Source organism: Saccoglossus kowalevskii, chromosome 20 (genome assembly GCF_978046115.1).
Source record: "Saccoglossus kowalevskii chromosome 20, keSacKowa6.1, whole genome shotgun sequence".
Classification (NCBI taxonomy): Eukaryota; Metazoa; Hemichordata; class Enteropneusta; family Harrimaniidae; genus Saccoglossus; species Saccoglossus kowalevskii.
Genome location: NC_140660.1, coordinates 6,467,573 through 6,488,241, shown reverse-complemented (window position 1 = coordinate 6,488,241; position 20,669 = coordinate 6,467,573). Strand labels below are relative to the sequence as shown.

Below are 20,669 nucleotides of genomic sequence, written 5' to 3'. Positions count from 1 at the left end.
TATCTCACTTGTAAATGGAATTTCTAATATGATGAAATGAAACAAAATAAGTGTAAACTAAGAAAATCATTTTTGTTTGTGTCTACAATTTTATTTTTTTCTTGAAGTTGGAACTCAATTTGATATTGAGAGATTTCATTTTGATCCTAACAAAATCAGTCCTGTAGAGGGCGCACTATAAACGCTCTGAATAAAATTTTCAAATTTTGCATACACAGAATTGTTATATTTTTTATAGCATAACAAGATTACGACAAATAGCCATTGTAATTCTAGAACCCTTTGTGCCCTTGTGTGACAGAAACACTGTTGAGTCATCTCAGGAGCTCATATACAAAGCAGAATTTGTTAGGCCAGACGTTTTTTATTCCTTGTTTCTCAAGTTTTTATAAGGCAATTTTTTTGAGGGCGGGGAAAAAAATAAAATTAATTCATTTTTTCCACTAGATTTGTGTGATTCTCAAAGAATTGTAAGTGAGATCATTGATCAGAGAAGAAATGAAATAAAATTTTATTCCATGTATAACCTCGTTTCTCATCTGAGCGAGACTTCAGTACTTTGATCACGATACTCCTACGAAAATGCAACTTGGATTTGTTATGCGGCGGGCGGTAAAAAAATGAAGATAAAAATAATATTATACTGAAATACAATTTTATTTTTATTTTATTTTCGGCTACTGTTCATTTGGCGGGTTCGCGAAACAAGGGATAATAAAAGTCTGGCCTTAGGTAAAAAAAACAAACATGTAAACAAACATGCTGCTCTCTGATTGGTCGACTGTGAGGCGTTATGGTTGGGTAGCCAATCAGGTACTATCTTGTTTAGCTTGAACACTGACTCTAGAAATGTACAATATAAAACACTGAACAAAACCATTGTAATTGTTCAATTTTATTTACATAGAAAATACTCACAAAACTGGGAAAACTTTTTTTTTTTAAAAATTGTAACATAGGTGTGTACATAAGTTGGATTTCAATTCAACACATTTTATTTCAATTCCTTATTCAATATTATGATGGGTCATACCATTTTGTGAGATATGTGGGGAAGGAGAACGAGAAAGAGGGGGAACTTGATTTATTTATGAAGAAAACCACAAAAGTTTATGAAAAGGAAAGACATTCGCAAAATATTTTGTTTGTGACCACGAGAAATCGCCAAACTGTAAACATTTCTCGCAGTGAAAATTAAATAGTTTGTTACAGTGAAAACCATCAAGATTGTCGTCATTGAGATTACTTAGTACACGCAAGATTAGAACTGATTCTACTTTGTTTCAAAGTAATGTTGATTACCTGCAGCCTTTAGTCTACACCTGTTTACTGTATTTCTATACGTAAATTCATCGCGATGATACTGTAAAATGCGTCTTTTTTGTGAGCATGTCTTTTTCGCGAATTTAGCGAGAAAACTAAATCGCTAATTTAAGATGTCGCTAATGACTTCATTATAAATTCAAAATGGCCGCCAAACAATGTCTTTCTCCACACACACACACTTTGTAAACACAGAAAACGCAATAATCTGGAGTGCTTCCTTATTACACTTGACAGTTTTTCTTAGTTTTTATGGAGGTGATAACTGAGCATTTGTTTTGGCAGGCGACAGACAAGTATTGTGAAAACAGGAAATCAACAATGACAAGAGAGTTTCGCTACATCAACATTTCGCTATTACGTCATTTTACCACAATTCGCTAAAATAGTATGTCGCTTTTTCAACATGTTTTACAGTAGTCTAAGGGTAATCAACAGTATTTTGAAACAGAGTTGATGGTAATTGCATGCGCCAGAATACATATTTTTTGTAATGATGTTATATGTCACCTGATCACCCTAGTGTATTGATATGAAAAAAAAGTTGTGTCGTTGGTGTAACTGAAAATGGTGGAATAAACAAGAAGTTAAACTAGAAAGTTCTCTGGTTACTTGAATCAAAACATCACAATCTCAATGATGATGGTTTTCACTGTCAATGGAGATGATCAAGGGGTTTGCATTTTATGCGAGACCCACAACGACTTACACAAGTAAAATACATTGTGAGCACAACACACTTGTTCCTGGTGACAACCACCCTATTACGGAAAACCTAAATATTTCTATGTTCAAACAGAAACGCAAGAACATTTCGCCATCGACATTAATACCTTTTTAGCTCCCTTCTTTATCACTCACAAATGTTTTTTTTTTTTTTTTTACCTGACAAATGAAGAAAAAAAAAAAATTTCGTCAGCCGGCAATGTGTGGAATACTGTAAATGCATTATTTTTTCACCAAGTTTAAATTTTCCTGGCTTTAACCTTTTCACCACTAGACTTTCTCGCCCAAATTTGTCTCCACTTTTTTCGTGTAGTCTTAAATATTTCTGGAAATGAACCCTAATTTTAGAGCCAACAGACAAAATTTGAGTCTATTTTCAGTTTTCGCTCAAATTTTTTTAATCATTTTTGTCTCAATCTTTAGAAATGCAGACCATAAACAAGACTATTTTGTGAATTTGTGATGAAAAGGAAAACATCTGTGAAAATTAAAGCTTTTACAGTATGCCCAGTAAACCTTAGGATAAAATATTCATCACAAACCAGTGAATGTAAAACCTAGTGATTTATCCACAACCCGCTAAAACAAAAAGCTATGAATAATTCTAATTACATGAGGGTCGCTGTTAAAAGTTACAATAAAAACATGTTTTACATTAATAAAAAAAAAAAATTATGGAGGAGAAACATTTCATTTAACTAAGTTTCTTTTTAAGAAGAGCCCTCAACATATCAAGACACATTTACAAATATTTAAATATAGGTCTGGGTCACATGACTGGATCACATGACTGGGTCACAGTACCGGTACTATTACAGTTTGAAGTAGAACAAGGACAAGTGTTTAGTTTCTTTTTTTTAGCACATTAGTAAAAGCATCTGAATAAAAAGTTACAGTCGATTCATCATGTTGAAGAAAAAAAAAAGAATAATGCTGGGGAGGCAGGTAACTTACCCAATAAGCCACCTTAACTTACTGTACTTTATCATATTATTTACAACGATAAAAATATTGAAAATAAACATATTTCAAAAAAAAAAAAATGCATAAATGTAAAACTGGCTGGAAGAACAAATTGTAATAATATTAATGACTGGGACAGTAAATATTGCAGTTGTCATGGCATCCATTTTTTAAATTTTTTGATGTCTAAGCGACGGGCACCTGGATCAAGCCTGGAATGAATATACCGGTACCGATATCAATGGTCAAGAGCAGATGAATGCAAGGGCATGCAAGTTTCACAGCACAAGTTCACAAAAATCAATTTTACCATTGTGAACTTTTAAGCAAGTTAAAATATTACATAGAACTTGTTCAGGTTTTTGAAAGATCTCGCAACATACGAGAGTTCAAATCATGCGACTTGAATGAGATCTAACAATTGTATATATTCACCAAGAACTGCAATGATAACACGAAAAAAAAAAAAAAACTGTTACAGCAGTAACCTCAAGAAACCACATTGAACAATTTACTTGAACCTCTCAATTTCATGTATTAACACCCCTATATACATACATTATGGAATCTTCCAATTTTTTTGGGATATTCAACTTTTTTTTCATTTTTAAAAAAAAAATAATGTTCAAGATGTATTTAAATTTGTACTGTCGGCAAATTTTGAAGTTGCCTTTGACATTTAACCTTTGACATTTAACCTTTGACATACAAAGAAACCTTTGGTTAGGCACTGTAATAAATACAACAGCCACAGTATTTCAAATACTGTAGAATACTTTATTTTCGCCTGGAATAAATTTTTGCTATTTTCGCTGAAGGAATAATTCAGTGAAAATAAAATCCAGCGAAGATACCTTTTTCCCCATATTTAACATTCAACTTGTCAAAAATCAGCGAAAATAAATTCCATACAAAGCACCAAAAATGTCTTTTCAGCAAAAATTAATTCAAGCTAAAATAAAGTATTTTACAGTAGTATGAACATTTGACAATTTCGGCCAATAGTCGCACATCACCAAGCAGTTTCGTGGATTCAGGTTTTTGTAGCTTGGAGGATTGTTGAATGACACACATAGTTACCAATTAATATCATTTTCTATGAAGATAGGTCAGAGATGAATGCCAGACTCTGAAACCCGTTTGGACATTAATTCTCTCCCTTTCAAATTTATACGACCCCTATTTTACTCATGTTAGCTCTAGTCTTCAAATATTACATACTTTCTCGGTTAGTTGTGTTTAGCGTGTACTCGTAGCAGAATTTTAACAAAACATAACAGGATTTACGGTAGTAAAAAAAAATTAACTTCAATTGCGAACAGCATAACTCCTGAAAGTCGGAACCTTTCGGATTTGCATTTTGGCCAAGTGACTTGAAATCATTGAAAGAGCCAGGTTTTGCCGACAATACAATTTTAAAATATTTATTGAAACTGACAATACTATTTTGTATCGTTATTGACAAATATCTGCACATCATTTTCTGCATTATGGATTTTCTTTGCCGCAGCCGCTTTCTTGGCAGCCATTAGTCGTTTTCTTGCTTCTTCACGTTTGCTATTTATTGTCGTCGTCGTCGTCGGTTTCTTTGTCTTTTCACTGTTGTTCACTGTCATCGGTTTGCGTACACTCTTAACCTACCGGAAAAAAACACAGCGTTGTTAGAGTCTATATTGTCACTTTATAAATTGTTCATCTTAAAGGGGAAACTTTTAATCCCAGGGATTGCAACAAAGAATCATGGCACACTATTGTTTATGTTGTTTACAAAGTTAATCTATCTTTTGTTAACCATTGTCATTTTAATCCAAAAAGAAAATTCCGTTGTGAGATTAGGCTTAACTGGAAGGGTGTTTCGCAGGTATTTAACCTAATGAGAAGGAGCGAAACATTCATCACAACTGCTTTATAAGTGCCACAAAATTATCAATTTTTGACAAATGTCATCAACTTTTCATGTTTTTTTTTTACCTGAATGCAATGTTTTAGAGAAAAACTGCCAAGAAAATTAAACAAGCTGCCTGTCGGCTGAGATAGCTCCGCTGTTAGCAATGCGCATGGCAATTAAAGAACAGAAGATATCATTAGAAAATGAACAAATCTGAGACAGGTCCACATGTAGTACCTATATGTATAATATATCAAAGCAATTGGACTTGCGGTTTTCAACAAGAAGTCGAAAATATCACTTTTTACCAAAAATTACAAAAATATTCATCAAAATTAGAGAATTAAAGATATCATTATGAAATGAACAAATCTGAGAGAGGTCCACATGTAGTACCTATATATCTAATATCAAAGCAATTGGACTTGCGGTTTTCAACAAGAAGTCGAAAATATCACTTTTTACCAAAAATTACAAAAATATTCACCGAAATTAGAGAATTAAAGATATCATTACAAAATGAACAAATCTGAAAGAGGTCCACATGTAGTACCTATATATGTAACATAAAAACAATCAGACTTGCGGTTTTTAACAAGAAGTCGAAAATATCACTTTTTACCAAAAATGACAAAAATATTCACCAAAATTAGAGAATTGAAGATATGATCATGAAATGAACAAATCTAAGAGAGGTCTACCCCAGGTACATACACATCAAGTATCAAAGCATTCAGGCTTGTAGTTTTCAAGAAGAAGTCGAAAAAGTAAAACATTGACGCGGACGACGACGGACAATCACTCATATGATAAGCTCCGTTCGACAAAGTCGACAGCGGAGCTAAAAACAGGCAGGCTGCCAGTGATGTACACAAAATACAGTCATTGTAAATTATTGAGCCAAAAAACTGAATCAGCAGTGGTAGAAAATTAACACAAACAGTGTTGTCATAGTGATACATAGTAATTATTGAATCAAAACTTTACAACTGTTAACATTTTATGAATCCAGACTAAACCTAGAAATGTGCACGCTTGTAAAAAAAAAAAATCATAAACCAAAACCACTCACTTGCTTAGGCTTAGTTGTTTTTTGTTGTTGTTTAGGTTGAACAGTTTTCCATCCATTTTGTTTTAACTGTTCTAACTCGGTAAACATGTTATTGACATCATTTACTTGAAGCATAACCATATCCCAGAATCCTTCCAAATCAGTTGCCGTGGTGATGAGTTCCGAGCTTGGATTCTGCAAAAAAAAATACATGATTATATTCACAAACATTTTAAAATCAAAGAGAGCTTAGCAAAAACTCCTCAAATGAAAATTTAAGATTAGCTTTTTCAAACAAGAACCTTTTCAAGAAGAAGTCGAAAAAGTAAAACATTGACACGGACGACGGACAATCACTCGTATGATAAGCTGCACTAAAAAAATATGGTATTACCATATTAGTCCGAACATACTAAACCGCCCTGCGTACTTGGCTCAAAAAATCATGTATTTTAGAAGGGTGGGCGCTTACCTATGTTAATAAATCTCAATCGATACATTTGATTTTTCTACTGATTTGTACTCTCCAATGCAGTGTGCCCTCTAAGCCTTATACAATTTTTATTTATTTTTTTTAAGAATGAAGTCAAGAAGTCGAATCAATTTAATCTCAGGAAATTCCACATTTTGACTTGGGTATGCAGATATCAGTGATGATCACCAGAGTAGCATACAAAACTATGGTGGTAATTACAAGGGTCTGCTGATGGTAACTTATAATAAAATATCATGGAATTATAAATAAATATGCGAAGAAAGAAAGAGTGATGGAAATTTGTAAAGTTGACAACGATGTGAAAGATAATAAAAAAATCAGACTCACGATATTCTGTTGGCATAATCCTCTGAACTGTTTGAATTTCTTGGTCGTCAAGAGTTGAGCTTTACCGATTGCAGCACGAACTTTACCACAAACTGCAAAAAAAAAAGAAAAAAACTTGATGGTCATTTCCATGTAGCATGTTTCAAAAACTGCCAGAAAATAAAACTATACTAGAAACCATTTTAGTGTTGCAGGATAATTTTGGGAGAATACTGTTTATTTCTTATGAAATGATGCTTTAAGACAAATTCCTATGGCAATAGAAACGACCCATTTTAGCATGTTTTTTTTTGGAGAAAAAAAAAAACGTTCTGTACTTGGTAAAAAAATCCTAAATCCCAATGAATGAATGAATGATGTCTGAAGTCAATAATTATGTAAAACTTGTATATCAAATTAATGTGATATTCTTTTGACCTTATTTAATCAAATGAATACATACAAACGACCTTAAACTCTCACTTTTTCCCAGCAAGGTCACTTTTGTCACCTTTCCTAAAATACACCTGAATATTGTAGTCCACCAACTGTCATGTTTTTATGTTAGCATAGAGGGTCCTAGAGCTATCTGAATATTGAGTCTCCCTAGGTTGACTACTCTTTAGACCAAAACATTCAAGAACAAGTGTTAGAAACTGTCATGTCTTTTTATGTAAGCATAGAGGGTCCTAGAGCTATTTGAATATTGAGACTCCTTAGGTTGACAACAAAAAATCAAGTCGATTCAGCTTGTTGGCTATGGTTTATTTTCACTGCTTTGTTGATGGGTTCCATGTAAAATATAGAAAAAAAGGGAATTTTTGCTGAATTTTATTTCACTGAATCACTCCTTCAGCAAAAATAGTGAAAATAAATTCCAAGTTAAGTAATTTACAGTAGATGTGAGTGATGCAGGGATATTCATTTGGTTTTGAAATGTACAGGTTTGTGAAATAAACAATTAAATACCCGGAATATTCACTGGATCTTAATTTATCATATTTACATATCAGCGAAATAAGCGAGAATAAGCTCCAACCAATATATACAAATGTTACAACAGTATGTTGTTTGAGGGCGCTGTTTACCCACCTTCTTCACCGAGTTCCTTCCCCTTCATGTAATCATCTGCAATTTTACACAGTTTGTTAATTCGTTCTTCCTCTTCTCCAACGACACGTAAAAAGTAATGTCCACCTTTTTCATCGGTTTTGACTGTGGGAATCCTTGCACTGTCCACCTCATCTACGCCATTTTCCACCCTAGGCACAATATTGTCCTTCTGCATGACTTCTTCGTTTTTAATAACATCTTCCAATGCTAAAGGCTTAAGAACGGGTATTATCTCATGGCTCTTCCGTGGAGAGAGGGACTCCCGTTTAATTGTAGCATTCCCCTTTTGCGGTAATGGCGGTTTGGTTTTAGTACTGTCACTGACGTTTGGCGGACTTCTTCGAACTCTTGGTTTTGTTTCGGGTAATCGAGGCGGAGTCTTCCTTGGACTCAAGTTGTCTGGTTTGACAGGAATCGGTGGTGGTGAACGACGCTTAACAGTTTTTTGCATGTGAGTTTTTGGAGGAGAATATTTAAGCGTTGTTGCTGGTTTCTCAGGTTTTTGATTTAACACTGGTGCAGATCTTGTCGCACCAGTAGAGTTTCGATGACTCGTTGATTCAGATTTCGTAGATGCTGAACGTCTTGGACTTGTCGTCACATCAATTCTAGCTGACGAGGGCGGTGTCGTCCTTGATGTAGAACGGGTACTGTCAACTCTAACTGGAGTCGGTGGGAGAGATCTCCTTGCAGTTCTTTCACGTTCCTGTTTTGGAGTTTTCTTAACAGCGCCCATATTAGGCTTTGTAGAATGTGTCACAATTGATTTATCATTTGTTGCCATGGTCCCCCCGAAAAGCATGGCTTTCCTCTCGGCCACAATAGACTTCCTTTTCTCTGATGTTTTACGAACGATACGGTCTTCTTCAGGATGAGACCCGCTCTTGGGTGAAAAGGCATCAGGTTTAGCCACAGGCGGTTCTACAACCTTGCATTCCCAAACTGCACGGCGTTGTCGTACACTTGCAGGCTTTTCGTTATTCTGCCCACTGACCTGCCGTAACAAAGTATGCGGTCCGACACTACGACTACGTACGGTGGAAGCAGACAAAGCTTTACGAGCAGATGCAACAGGTGGGGACATGCTGCCTGTACGTGCATGCTTCTCCTGATTTGCGCTACGCACACGACTTTCTCGTATGCTACTTTTTGTTTGCTGCGTTGGCGAACTTTTTCTGTTGGCAGATTTAACATGGTTTTCGCGGTTTTTCGGTTCTAAAGTAATCTCCACCAATGTGGTAAACTTTCCTGACTTACGCTGGGATGCCGGTGATGAGCTCCCTAATGAATTTCTACTTCCAGTCCTTGTAAGTCCGGCTTTGTTCACAGATTGGCGACCGCCGTCATTGGAATTTTTTCTTGCTCTCACAGTGCCGTTTGTTGTTGACCTTTTCACCTCCTCATACACTTTCCTACTGTTGGTAGGGCTGCCATTAAAGCGTGCATTATGGGAAATGTCCGCCACTTTCTTCTCTTTCGGTTTTACAACAATAACTGGTTTCCCATCACTCACATGTTTTACAGATTTTGACGATTTTACATCATTTACAGAATTGCACTCGCGTGGTGCCACGTGATCAACAGACGCACCTAACACCGTAATAGGGCCGTTCGTGACAATCTGAGAACAGTCTGACTCATCATCAACAGTTTCAACATCCGATTCGTCAGCATATTTAAAGTTCCATCGATCTTCAAGACTCTGCTTCTCGGCAACGTTCTCCTCGTAATACTTATCAGCATCGTACGTCAACCGCCATATTTTATCCACATTATTCTCCTGATATCTATCACTATACATAAGTTTCCAATCCTTCTCCGTCAGTCGTTCCATTCGATACTTATCCGCCATAATATTGTTCATATGCTCCTGACGCCGAAACTCCTCTGCTAAGTGTGCATTGTATTCGGCAATACTCACAAAGTCCTCCCCAAGAAGTTCTTTCGGTGATTTTAGTTCATCGTCATGGCAATAAATTAACTTGTTATTATTATCTTTAGGAGACGTATTCCCATCTATTACGTCTTCTACTGGAGAGTGGTCATTGTCTTCCATTATGTAAAGTTACTCATCTGTTAAAAAGTAAAATATAGAAAAAAAAATTAGCAACAAAATTAATGACACTACGACCTTTTGTCAATATACACAAAATTTAAGCTTAATAATAAACAATTTTTCAGACCAATCGAAAATTATGTCTAAAATTAATAAAAAAAATATATAAAAATTTGCAATTTTGTACAAAAGCAGGAAATAAATTTGTCAGAAAATTTTATGAAGTTATTGCAACAATGACATCAACATATAAGTGGTGTAACCTTAAGACGACCAGTGGTGTGAACTTGGTAAGCCAGGGGAGGGGACTACAATCATGTACACAGTACAGTCTGAGAATAATTTACAATGCCAACTAAAGGATAGATGCTACATTAAAGGGCGGTGGTCGTCCCGCCGTGCCCTGTTCGATATAGGACTCAGCGACGTATACAACGTGTGTAAAATACATTGTTTATTTACATGAATTTTGAACATGCTGCGCGGCGACCACCGCGCTTTAAGCTACAACTGTAAGGTAGGCATGCATGTAAAGAAAATTCAATTGGTTGGAGTCACTATCAAGACTACAGTAGAGTTCATAAGAAAAATCACACTGTACTCTAAAGCAGACACAGCAGCAATGCTTTCAGTCACACACAAGTGAGTACTTGGCAATGTTTTCGGTCTGAGACACTCAGTTGACAAATTTTTTTGGCCACATACACTCACTTGGCAATGTTTTCGGTCTGAGACACTCGGAACAAAGAACAACCACAGATATATCACCAATAACAGTGACCTGATTGCACATTCTGTAACACCACGACCCATCAACCCAAAATAAGGCGCCAACAGAAAGAATATCACCACTTTGCAGACTAGCCTGTGCTTAAAAGCCGGATATACACAATAGGCAACTCAGCGAGGTCACCAAACAAACAGAATGAAAGTAAATCCATGAAGAAAAACACAATAAATTAGCATAGAAATGAACACCACCACTCAGAAACTGATAGACATTTTTGTATCCGAACATAACTTAACATATCGATGGCTTTAAGCTAGTTAACCCTTTGAAAACCAAAGTCAGATTCAGGCACCATCCACAAAATAGTTCAATTTATAACACTATTCCAGAAAAAATATTGTGAAAAAATGCAAATGTGTATTTGAGGATTGTATTGTTTTATTAAACTGCTTTAAGTTCCATTTATAGCACTATTCCAGAAAAAATGCCAATGTGTATTTGAGGATTGTAAATTTTGTTTTATTAAACTGCTCTAGGATTACCATTTTCAGTTCTTGATAAATCATAGATTACAGTACCAAACAACAATACAGTATTTGCTATATTAGCAGCGCATCTCAAAAACCACAATTGTATGTTGTATATACAGTATTGGCAGAACATAAAATAGCACATTGAGTAATGGCAAAAAAACTGCATCAGCAAGCGATGTTTCAGGGGTTTTTCTAGAAAAAAAACTGCAAGAGGAAGCACTGCATTTCAGCGGCCCCATCAAGTGGGGGATAGGGTTCTCTCCACCAGGGTGTTGAGTTTGGGTTCTCCCTACCAGGGTGTAGAATTTTTGATAATTGTAAGTTAAAATGGAGCATTCTATGGCTTCCTTGGGGTCAAAATTACTATCAGACAGGTCACAGTTGAAGACTGTGGCCACATGTGATCCCTGGTCATTCAGAATTTTATGCTTGCCAGAGGATGAGGGGGCGCAAGGGCCATGGCATGAGGGCGCTGCACCCATGTTCCCTTGTGAGCCTAATAAAATGAATTCTGTGTTTTTGGTAACTCAGGGTTTTTTCTACAAAAAGACTGCAACAGGGAGCACTGCATTTCAGCGGCCCCACCTAGTGGGGGATATGGTTCTCCCCACCAGGGTGTTGAGTTTGGGTTCTCCCTACCAGGGTGTGAAGTTTTTGATAATTCTAAATTAAAATGGTGCATTCTATGGCTTCCTTCAGCAGTTGAAGACTGTGGCCACGTGTGATCCCTGGTCAATCAGAATTTTATGGTTGCAGAGGATCTGCTCCCCAGGGTAAGGGGGCACATGGTCATGTCATGAGGGCGCTGCGCCCCTGTTCTCTTGTTTACAAAAATCCCTCACGTTTTAAATCCTTCTAAATGTGTCTCATATTAACGAATAATTAAAATTAAATGAATAATTAAAATATGATCTATTTTTTGGGACAAAATCAGATGTTTTATCTTTATCTACTTTGGCACTGACGTAATGTTAAACATGAGAACACTTATTACCGGAACAAACATATTAATTATCAACCAAATTCTAACTATTGCCATGCACTCCCTCTTTAAGAGATGGTGCCAAAATAAATGCGACCCAAGAACGAATTTTGCTTTTTTTTTGTCCCAGCTCAAAACAACTATTAATAATGAACTACATTGTACATCTAAATTATGAAAAGGCAAGTAAGAAATGGACAGCAACATTAATTGATACGGTTGAACCCGTTTAAAGTGTTCTTCTGCAGTGTATAAAAATATTATTATTTAAGTAATGTATTAAACTGATACACATGTATGATAATAAAAAAAAAAATATGATCTATTGTCTCCATAGAAAAAAACCTGTAATGTAAAGTGAAGGTGGGGGTGGCGGTATGTGCTTCTAATAGAGCAAATACATGTACAATACTATAATTTGTCTAGTTTTCGTCAATATTACATCTTAAAAATCCAAGCAAAACAAACATTTTTGTCTCGCACACATGTTTCACATCTTCAGGAGATAAGCTGCCAATAAACCGTTTTCAGTTTACTGGGATATCCACCTTATGTGTTAAATCAAACATAAAAACAGGACAAACAAAGGTCATACTTGAGTCAAAACATTCAACAAACTCAAAAACAGTTTTTGTGTATTTTCACACTATAATAATGTGCTGTACACATTTGTAGTGATCAGTTTTGATGAAGTAAGCATATCTCAACGCAGTATTACACTCTGATTTGAACATTGATCTATACAATAAAATACTCCAGTTCAAAATCGAATCATTCCATTTTTACGACAGATGCTCAGTCCGTTCCATTCATGCAATACCTTGCGTATTTCGCAAGGTCTATTCAGCAAAAATTAATTCCAGCTAAAATAAAGTATTTTAGAGTATTTGTCAGTGGAGTGGGTATTTACAATACGCAAGATTTCACAGTGAACAGAAAACCAAGAATTAGAGCCACTGTATACATGTACATGTATGTAATAGGGGAAATCAGCCAAAAATACACGTAAAGTAAATCAAGTACAAATAAATACTGTAAAATACTTTATTTTCGCTTTGAATAAATTTTCAATGAAGGAATGATTCATTGAAAATAAAAGCCAGCGAATATACATTTTCTGCCACATTTTACATTCAATTTGTCAAAAACCAGTTAAAATACATCGATGCAAAACACCCAAAAAGTCTATTCAGCAAAAAATGAATTCCAGCTAAAATAAAGTATTTGACAGTGGAGTTGATACTTACAACGTTGGTGCCATGTGTGGAATGCTACTACACTGAGGGAGATTATGAGAAACATTAAGTTCACTGACTGCCAACTGATTTTTTAAAAACACGTCACAACGTGTAATTGTGCAAAGAAACAATGAAAGACACCTATACCCAAGGGTATTGTAATCCGAGTACAGGAACACAATAGGTTATTGTGTTTTGCAGAGGGTGCAAGGATTTCAAGACAAGGGGTAAGCTTTCAATGGATTTATGATTACTGTAAATTACTTTATTTTCGCTTGGAATTTATTTTTGCTATTTTCGCTTAAGGGATAATTCAGGGAAAATAAAATCCAGTGAATATACATTTTTTCCCATATTTTACACTTAAATCATCAAGAATCAGTTGAAAATAAATTCCACACAAAACACCCAAAAATTCTTTTCAGCGAAAATTAATTCCAGCTAAAATAAAGTATTTTACGGTACATGCACGACAATAAGGAAGTCTGGTAGGATTTTATACACAGGTGGGCTTACTGTGAAATGCTTTATGTTAGATACTGTAAAAGGGTTAATTATTCACCGGGTTTTAATTTTGCTTATTTCGCTGACTGGAAAATGCGCTAAATTAAAACCCAGTGAATATGTAAAAATTTAGCATAGAACACATTATCTAAATGATAAAACCGTGAAGTTAAGACCCAGTGATAATGCCTGAAATGCTAAATCAGCGAAATTTAAACCCAGTGAAAATTAGTCATTTCACAGTAATGATTTTCACTGAAAGAACTGTGTATATTGAGGAATGTGCAGTAAAAGTGAACCCTATTAGCGAAGGGGAATGACTGTAATAATATTTCGGTATTAATGGCGACAGAACAGAAACATGCAATACGCAACCAGTGATTTGAATATACAAATGTATACATTCTACATTGTACATACCAAACTTGGCTAATATACTGTAAAATGCTTTATTTTCGCTATTTTCACTGAAGGGATGTTTCCGTGAAAATAAAATCCAGCGAATATACTTTTTTTCCTATATTTCACATTAAACTCGTCAAAAATCAGTGAAAATAAATTCCACATAAAAGGCCCAAAAAGCCTTTTCAGCGAAAATTAATTCCAGCGAATATAAAGCATTCCACAGTATACTGTAAAATACTTTATTTTAGCTGGAATTAATTTTCACTGAAAGGATGTTTTCGGTGTTTTGTATGGAATTTATTTTTACTGTTTAGTGAGTTGAATGTGAAATATAGAAAAAAAAGGATATATTCGCTGGATTTTATTTTCACTGAATCATTCCTTCAGTGAAAATGGCGTAAATTACTTCACAGCAAAAATAAAGTATTTTACAGGGCATCGGAAACTGACTGAAATTAATTTATTAATAAATGTGATTTTTGAGAACTTTAGTTAAGGTCTGCAGGTGCTATGCTGACCAGACTTGATCACTCAATGATACTATAATAATAGAAATATAGTAACAGCCCTGTCACGTAGTCCCAGATATTAAAAATGGTTTACCAGGCACAATGTATTACAGTGTACAACATGTGTGTACTGTTATTCATTTGAAATTTGCATGTACAGTCAAACCTGTGTTGGGTAAAATGACTCCCTGTGCAGAGTAAACCTATTTACAATGTAGGTTGTGCCAATTAACACAGTACATATGTAATAAAACATGTAATACCTGCAGTGAGTGACCGCCCTGTTGGCCCTAGTTTGGTCAAATGAACCTATGAAACAAAGGTCAAGATGGCGACAAGTAATTCTGCATTAATTAATTATTTTAAAGTGAAAATTTTCTAAGTTAAATTCACGTGAACTTGTAGAATAACAATAGAAGTTAATGTTTTCTTGCCATGTTTGTGAACTTGAAACCCAGGGAAATTGCTCAATATTATAAATTTAAAATGCTAGTGGAAAATAAATGGTTTCACAGTAAGTGTTTCACACAAGTCAATACATTAGAAACTTAAATTTAATATAGACAAACAAAATATTTTTTATTTATTCCCACTTCTTCAAATATCAAAATTAAACTATTATTTGTATTCATAGATTACATTCTTGACCACCTGTCTATAAATGACAATTTAAATACCTCGTTCGTTGGGACAGCAATGACATCCAGTATCAGGAAGCACACAAACATACATGTATACAAAAACGTAACAGCTGACAACTGTCATACTATACTACATGTAAGTCTACTGTACAATCTTATTGACATGAAACCACTTGTATTGAGGAGAACTGAGGAGTCCAGACACATAAATAAGACATGACCTACACACATAACACACAGACATATCCAAAGAAAACAAAAAGAACGAATCCAACACTGAAATACTTGCATGTAGCTACAAAAACAAATATTCGTGTTGAGTGGGTGACTGAATAATGTCAAATGGGGCATTTACTGTTACTGTGGAATACTTCATTTTCGCTGGAATTAATTTTCGCTGAAAAGGACTTTTGGGCGTTTTGTATAGAACTTATTTTCACTGATTTTTGATGAATTTAATGTGAAATATAGGAAAAAAAAGTATATTCGCTGGATTTTATTTTCACGGAATCATCCCTTCAGTGAAAATGGCGAAAATAAATTCCAAGCGAAAATAAAGTATTCTACAGTATACCATGTACCCAATATAAATTATACGTTAGAGTTGTCTGAATTTATGTCACAATATGTTCTGTGATAACAAGCCCCCCCCCCCCCCAAAAAAAAAACCCACCAGACTTTAGCAATAATATGATTTGTTTTGCAACCTCCTATGTATTTGAAAAGACTGGAAAGCTAAGCCTGGAATGAGTAAATACAGATTCCTACCTCCCTGTGTAGTCACCGAATGAAAAGACTGGAAAGCTAAGGCTGGAATGAGTAAATACAGATTCCTACCTCCCTGTGTAGTCACCGAATGAAAAGACTGGAAAGCTAAGGCTGGAATGAGTAAATACAGATTCCTACCTCCCTGTGTAGTCACTGAATAAAAAGACTGGAAAGCTAAGCCTGGAATGAGTAAATACAGATTCCTACCTCCCTGTGTAGTCACCGAATGAAAAGACTGGAAAGCTAAGCCTGGAATGAGTAAATACAGATTCTTACCTCCCTGTGTAGTCACTGAATGAAAAGACTGGAAAGCTAAGCCTGGAATGAGTAAATACAGATTCCTACCTCCCTGTGCAGTCACCGAAAGAAAAGACTGGAAAGCTAAGCCTGGAATGAGTAAATGCAGATTCCTACCTCCCTGTGTAGTCACCAAATGAAAAGACTGGAAAGCTAAGCCTGGAAGATCGATGTATAACATTACCATTTCAATGATTTGTAATAACGTTTCTCAATTGCAACAATAGCGTATTAAGAGAGAACATAACAATGGCTTGGTGTAATGGATATCTACTGTATGTAAAGTCACCCTGAGAACACAAGGCTGTTGTTATGTAGGACAGTATATATAGGGAGGGGAAAGTCAATAACTACATTGTGTCAGTTACCTTCAAAATTCAAACCAGGGTTACTGTACACACTCTACATTGTTTTATGTAAAGGATACGTGCGAGTTTGACACCAAAACAATTATATTAGCAACATGGTAAAAAAAAAACTGGTGTTTTAAATAGATGTTAAGTTTTGCTCAGAGCCTACTGTACATGTATATGTATACCAATTTACATGTCATCAAGGAAATCTTGTCAATCACTGTCTAGGGATTTCCACGGTGCACACCACTATTACAAAATCCCCTGCGATTGCGATCGTTTGCCGCCTACACCCAACATTACCCTGTCACCTACAGCCGCTCCCGGCATGTCTGTTATTCACATAGAGAAAATAGGGTTGTAATTAGATTGTAAAGATTCCAGTAATAAGCAGCATCTAATCAAAATTTATAAATCGTGCAACGAAACAAACGCCAACAATAGTGCAAGTGAACAGATCTGAAAACATACATTGTAGTACCTGTCGTTTGCAAAGTAGACTATCAGTTGCTAGGCAATCACACACCCTGGACAGCAGTTGTCTGCATTTTGTGTGGGCCAAATTGTCTATTAGGACATGCAGTATTTTTTTTTTTAAATCACTGATATTTTTTACTCCATATTCAGTTACCACAACAACCCAACAAATATGCAACATCTCTTTTCAGTTATTATTAGCCCATTATTTGCATGCTGGTTAAATTAATCGATCACCATGGTCGCTTTACATTTTATTTGATATGGGTCTTAAAATAACGTGTGGGAAAAAAAAAATTATGGTGTTTCATAGCAGTTCTCAGTATTATTCGCTTATTATTCAAATTATTTGATAGTCTGTTAGCAAGATGACTTGCAATTTTGTGAAATACTTGCCTTTTGCTTTGTTCAAGACTTGAGGGCGCTGTGTGGGAAACGCTATTTTATTGGGATTATCAACATTGTGATTTACTAATCTTGTGTATGTATTCAATAACTATTCAATATTTCTAGAGTATCTATTATTGTATGTCTAGCATTATAATGGAATGATCCTAACTGTCCATGGAACGGCACGTCAAGTCAAGTTTTGACAGGTTACTGCAAAAAGGGACTGTACCAGGCTGATAGTTTATACCATGTCTGACTGGACACTATTGCATGTACTGAGGAGAGGGACTGTACCAGGCTGACAGTTTATATCACGTCTGACTGGACACTATTGCATGTACAAAGGAGAGGGACTGTACCAGGCTAACAGTTTATATCACGTCTGACTAGACACTATTGCATGTACTGAGGAGAGGGACTGTACCAGGCTGATAGTTTATATCACGTCTGACTGGACACTATTGCATGTACTGAGGAGAGGGACTGTACCAGGCTGATAGTTTATATCACGTCTGACTGGACACTATTGCATGTACTGAGGAGAGGGACTGTACCAGGCTGACAGTTTATATCGCGTCTGACTGGACACTATTGCATGTACCGAGGAGAGGGACTGTACCAGGCTAACAGTTTATATCACGTCTGACTGGACACTATTGTATGTACCAAGGAGAGGGACTGTACCAGGCTGACAGTTTATATCACGTCTGACTGGACACTATTGCATGTACCGAGGAGAGGGACTGTACCAGACTGACAGTTTATATCACGTCTGACTGGACACTATTGCATGTACAAAGGAGAGGGACTGTACCAGGCTGACAGTTTATATCACGTCTGACTGGACACTATTGCATGTACCGAGGAGAGGGACTGTACCAGGCTAACAGTTTATATCACGTCTGACTGGACACTATTGTATGTACCAAGGAGAGGGACTGTACCAGGCTGACAGTTCATATCACGTCTGACTGGACACTATTGCATGTACCGAGGAGAGGGACTGTACCAGACTGACAGTTTATATCACGTCTGACTGGACACTATTGCATGTACTGAGGAGAGGGACTGTACCAGACTGACAGTTTATATCACGTCTGACTGGACACTATTGCATGTACCGAGGAGAGGGACTGTACCAGACTGACAGTTTATATCACGTCTGACTGGACACTATTGCATGTACTGAGGAGAGGGACTGTACCAGACTGTTTATGTCATGTTGACAGGACAGAATAGGATGTGAATGTACTTTTTTTTAACCGAGCTAAGGAGGCTTCTGTAAATGGACAGACAATCACTACTAATGCATGTACCAATGATACTAAGAGCTGAAATTATCGTCACTAGACAAACCCAAATGACGTACATGTACTTATACATGACCAAAACGAGGAATGCCTAGGACTGGAATTCCTTTAACAATACCTATTGTTTGCCAAGTGGTCATAACAATACCCTTTTATATGGTTAGTGTAGATTGTAAAATGACTCATGGCTCTGGAATGTGAAATTAGCTCTGGGCGGTGAACTTGAAAATAACCACGTTTCTTACCACACCAACAGCACGCTAATCTACAATTTTGGTAAAGTTTACAAACAAAAATTTTTCTTTGGTTATTATGCGTTTGAAATTTTTTGTGTTTGATTATTTGAAATATTAGATTATAGTTAAGAAAAAGCTGTCAATCTTTAAAATTAGACAGTATGCGGTCACATCGACCTTTGCTATGTATCAGTCAATATAACAGTAGTACCGTCTTTTCTGAATATAATGTATACGTTATATTATAACAATAGACATATGCAAATTTAATTATGCAAATTAATTAGTGCTGTTCCAAACCCTAAACTTATAATTAGACTAACATCTGCTCTGTATTCACATACACCATATGATCTCAATATTTACATTGAAATAATATCACTATAAACTGGTACAATTGTAAACAGATTCTCCACTGTTTGACGATGGCAGTCAGCATTTGCTATGACAACCAAGCTGCCATGACAACCATGCTAAAATCAATAGTCAAAACAGAGTCCATTTGGTTCATGATGTACTAACTTTTCCACCAACAGACTTTCTTGCTCAATTTTTTCTGCTTTTTTTCCTTATATTCTTCAATATTTCTGGAAATTAACACTAATTTTGTTGTCAACAGATAAAATTTGATTCAATTATCAGTTTTTACTTAAAAAATGTGGCCATGTTTATTCCAATCTTCTATAGGAAAGTGCACAATATATATAAATGGGTCTATTTAGTAAATTTGTGATGAAAAGGGGGGAAACTGGTGGTGAAAAAGTTAAGCATGAGAACTTACTGACCAGTGTCAATAACCTCCATCTCTATACAAGTCACATGACTGGCTATGTCTAATTTGCATAACAATATAATTGTTTTATTTATTATGAGTTTTTTCTGGAATATTTACTGATGGAAGCAGTGTTTAAAATTTTTCAAAATTGTGTACTAGACAGCAAGGCAGGTAAGGCCAGACTTTTTTTATTCCTTGTTTCTCGAGTTTTTATAAGTAAATTTTTTTTTCCCATTAATTTTGTGTGATTCTCAAAGAATTGTAAGTAAGATCATTGACCGGAGAGAAGAAATGAAATAAAATTTTATTCCATGTATAACCTGGTTGGCAATGTCGCCAATTGGGGCACAATTTTCAGCATTAATGAGGGATTTCTCGTTTTTTGACGACAGAGTTTCATGGCGTGTCACCACAAACCACGCCGCTGCCATGTTCGCCTAGTAGTCACAAGCAGCACGTAGAGAGGTCAATACCCTAGATTCACTTTCAACCAACATGCATAAAGTATAGATCTGCGCGAGACTTTGGTACTTTGATCATGATACTCCCATGAAAATGCAACTTAGATCTGTTAGGCGACGGGCGGAAAAAAAAAAATG

At 35.7% G+C, this 20,669-nt stretch overlaps 1 protein-coding gene across 2 annotated transcripts in view; it reads right to left on the bottom strand.

The window, feature by feature from the left end:
- Nucleotides 1–879: 879 nt before the first annotated feature.
- The window catches only part of LOC102809954 (uncharacterized), a 28,290-nt gene continuing 8,500 nt past the window's right edge, over nucleotides 880–20,669 (bottom strand). The window contains exons 1-5 of one of the 2 annotated variants that reach the window (XM_085494625.1): nucleotides 16,647–16,680; nucleotides 7,846–9,939; nucleotides 6,775–6,866; nucleotides 5,973–6,146; nucleotides 880–4,649 (exon numbers count right to left, since the gene is read on the bottom strand). In XM_085494625.1, the coding sequence (XP_085350751.1) occupies nucleotides 4,455–4,649; nucleotides 5,973–6,146; nucleotides 6,775–6,866; nucleotides 7,846–9,922 (2,538 nt within the window). In that variant the 5' untranslated portion in view covers nucleotides 9,923–9,939; nucleotides 16,647–16,680 and the 3' untranslated portion in view covers nucleotides 880–4,454. Of the gene's footprint in view, nucleotides 4,650–5,972; nucleotides 6,147–6,774; nucleotides 6,867–7,845; nucleotides 9,940–16,646; nucleotides 16,681–20,669 lie in introns of those variants that run through there. The other variant, XM_085494624.1, reaches the window with a different exon arrangement.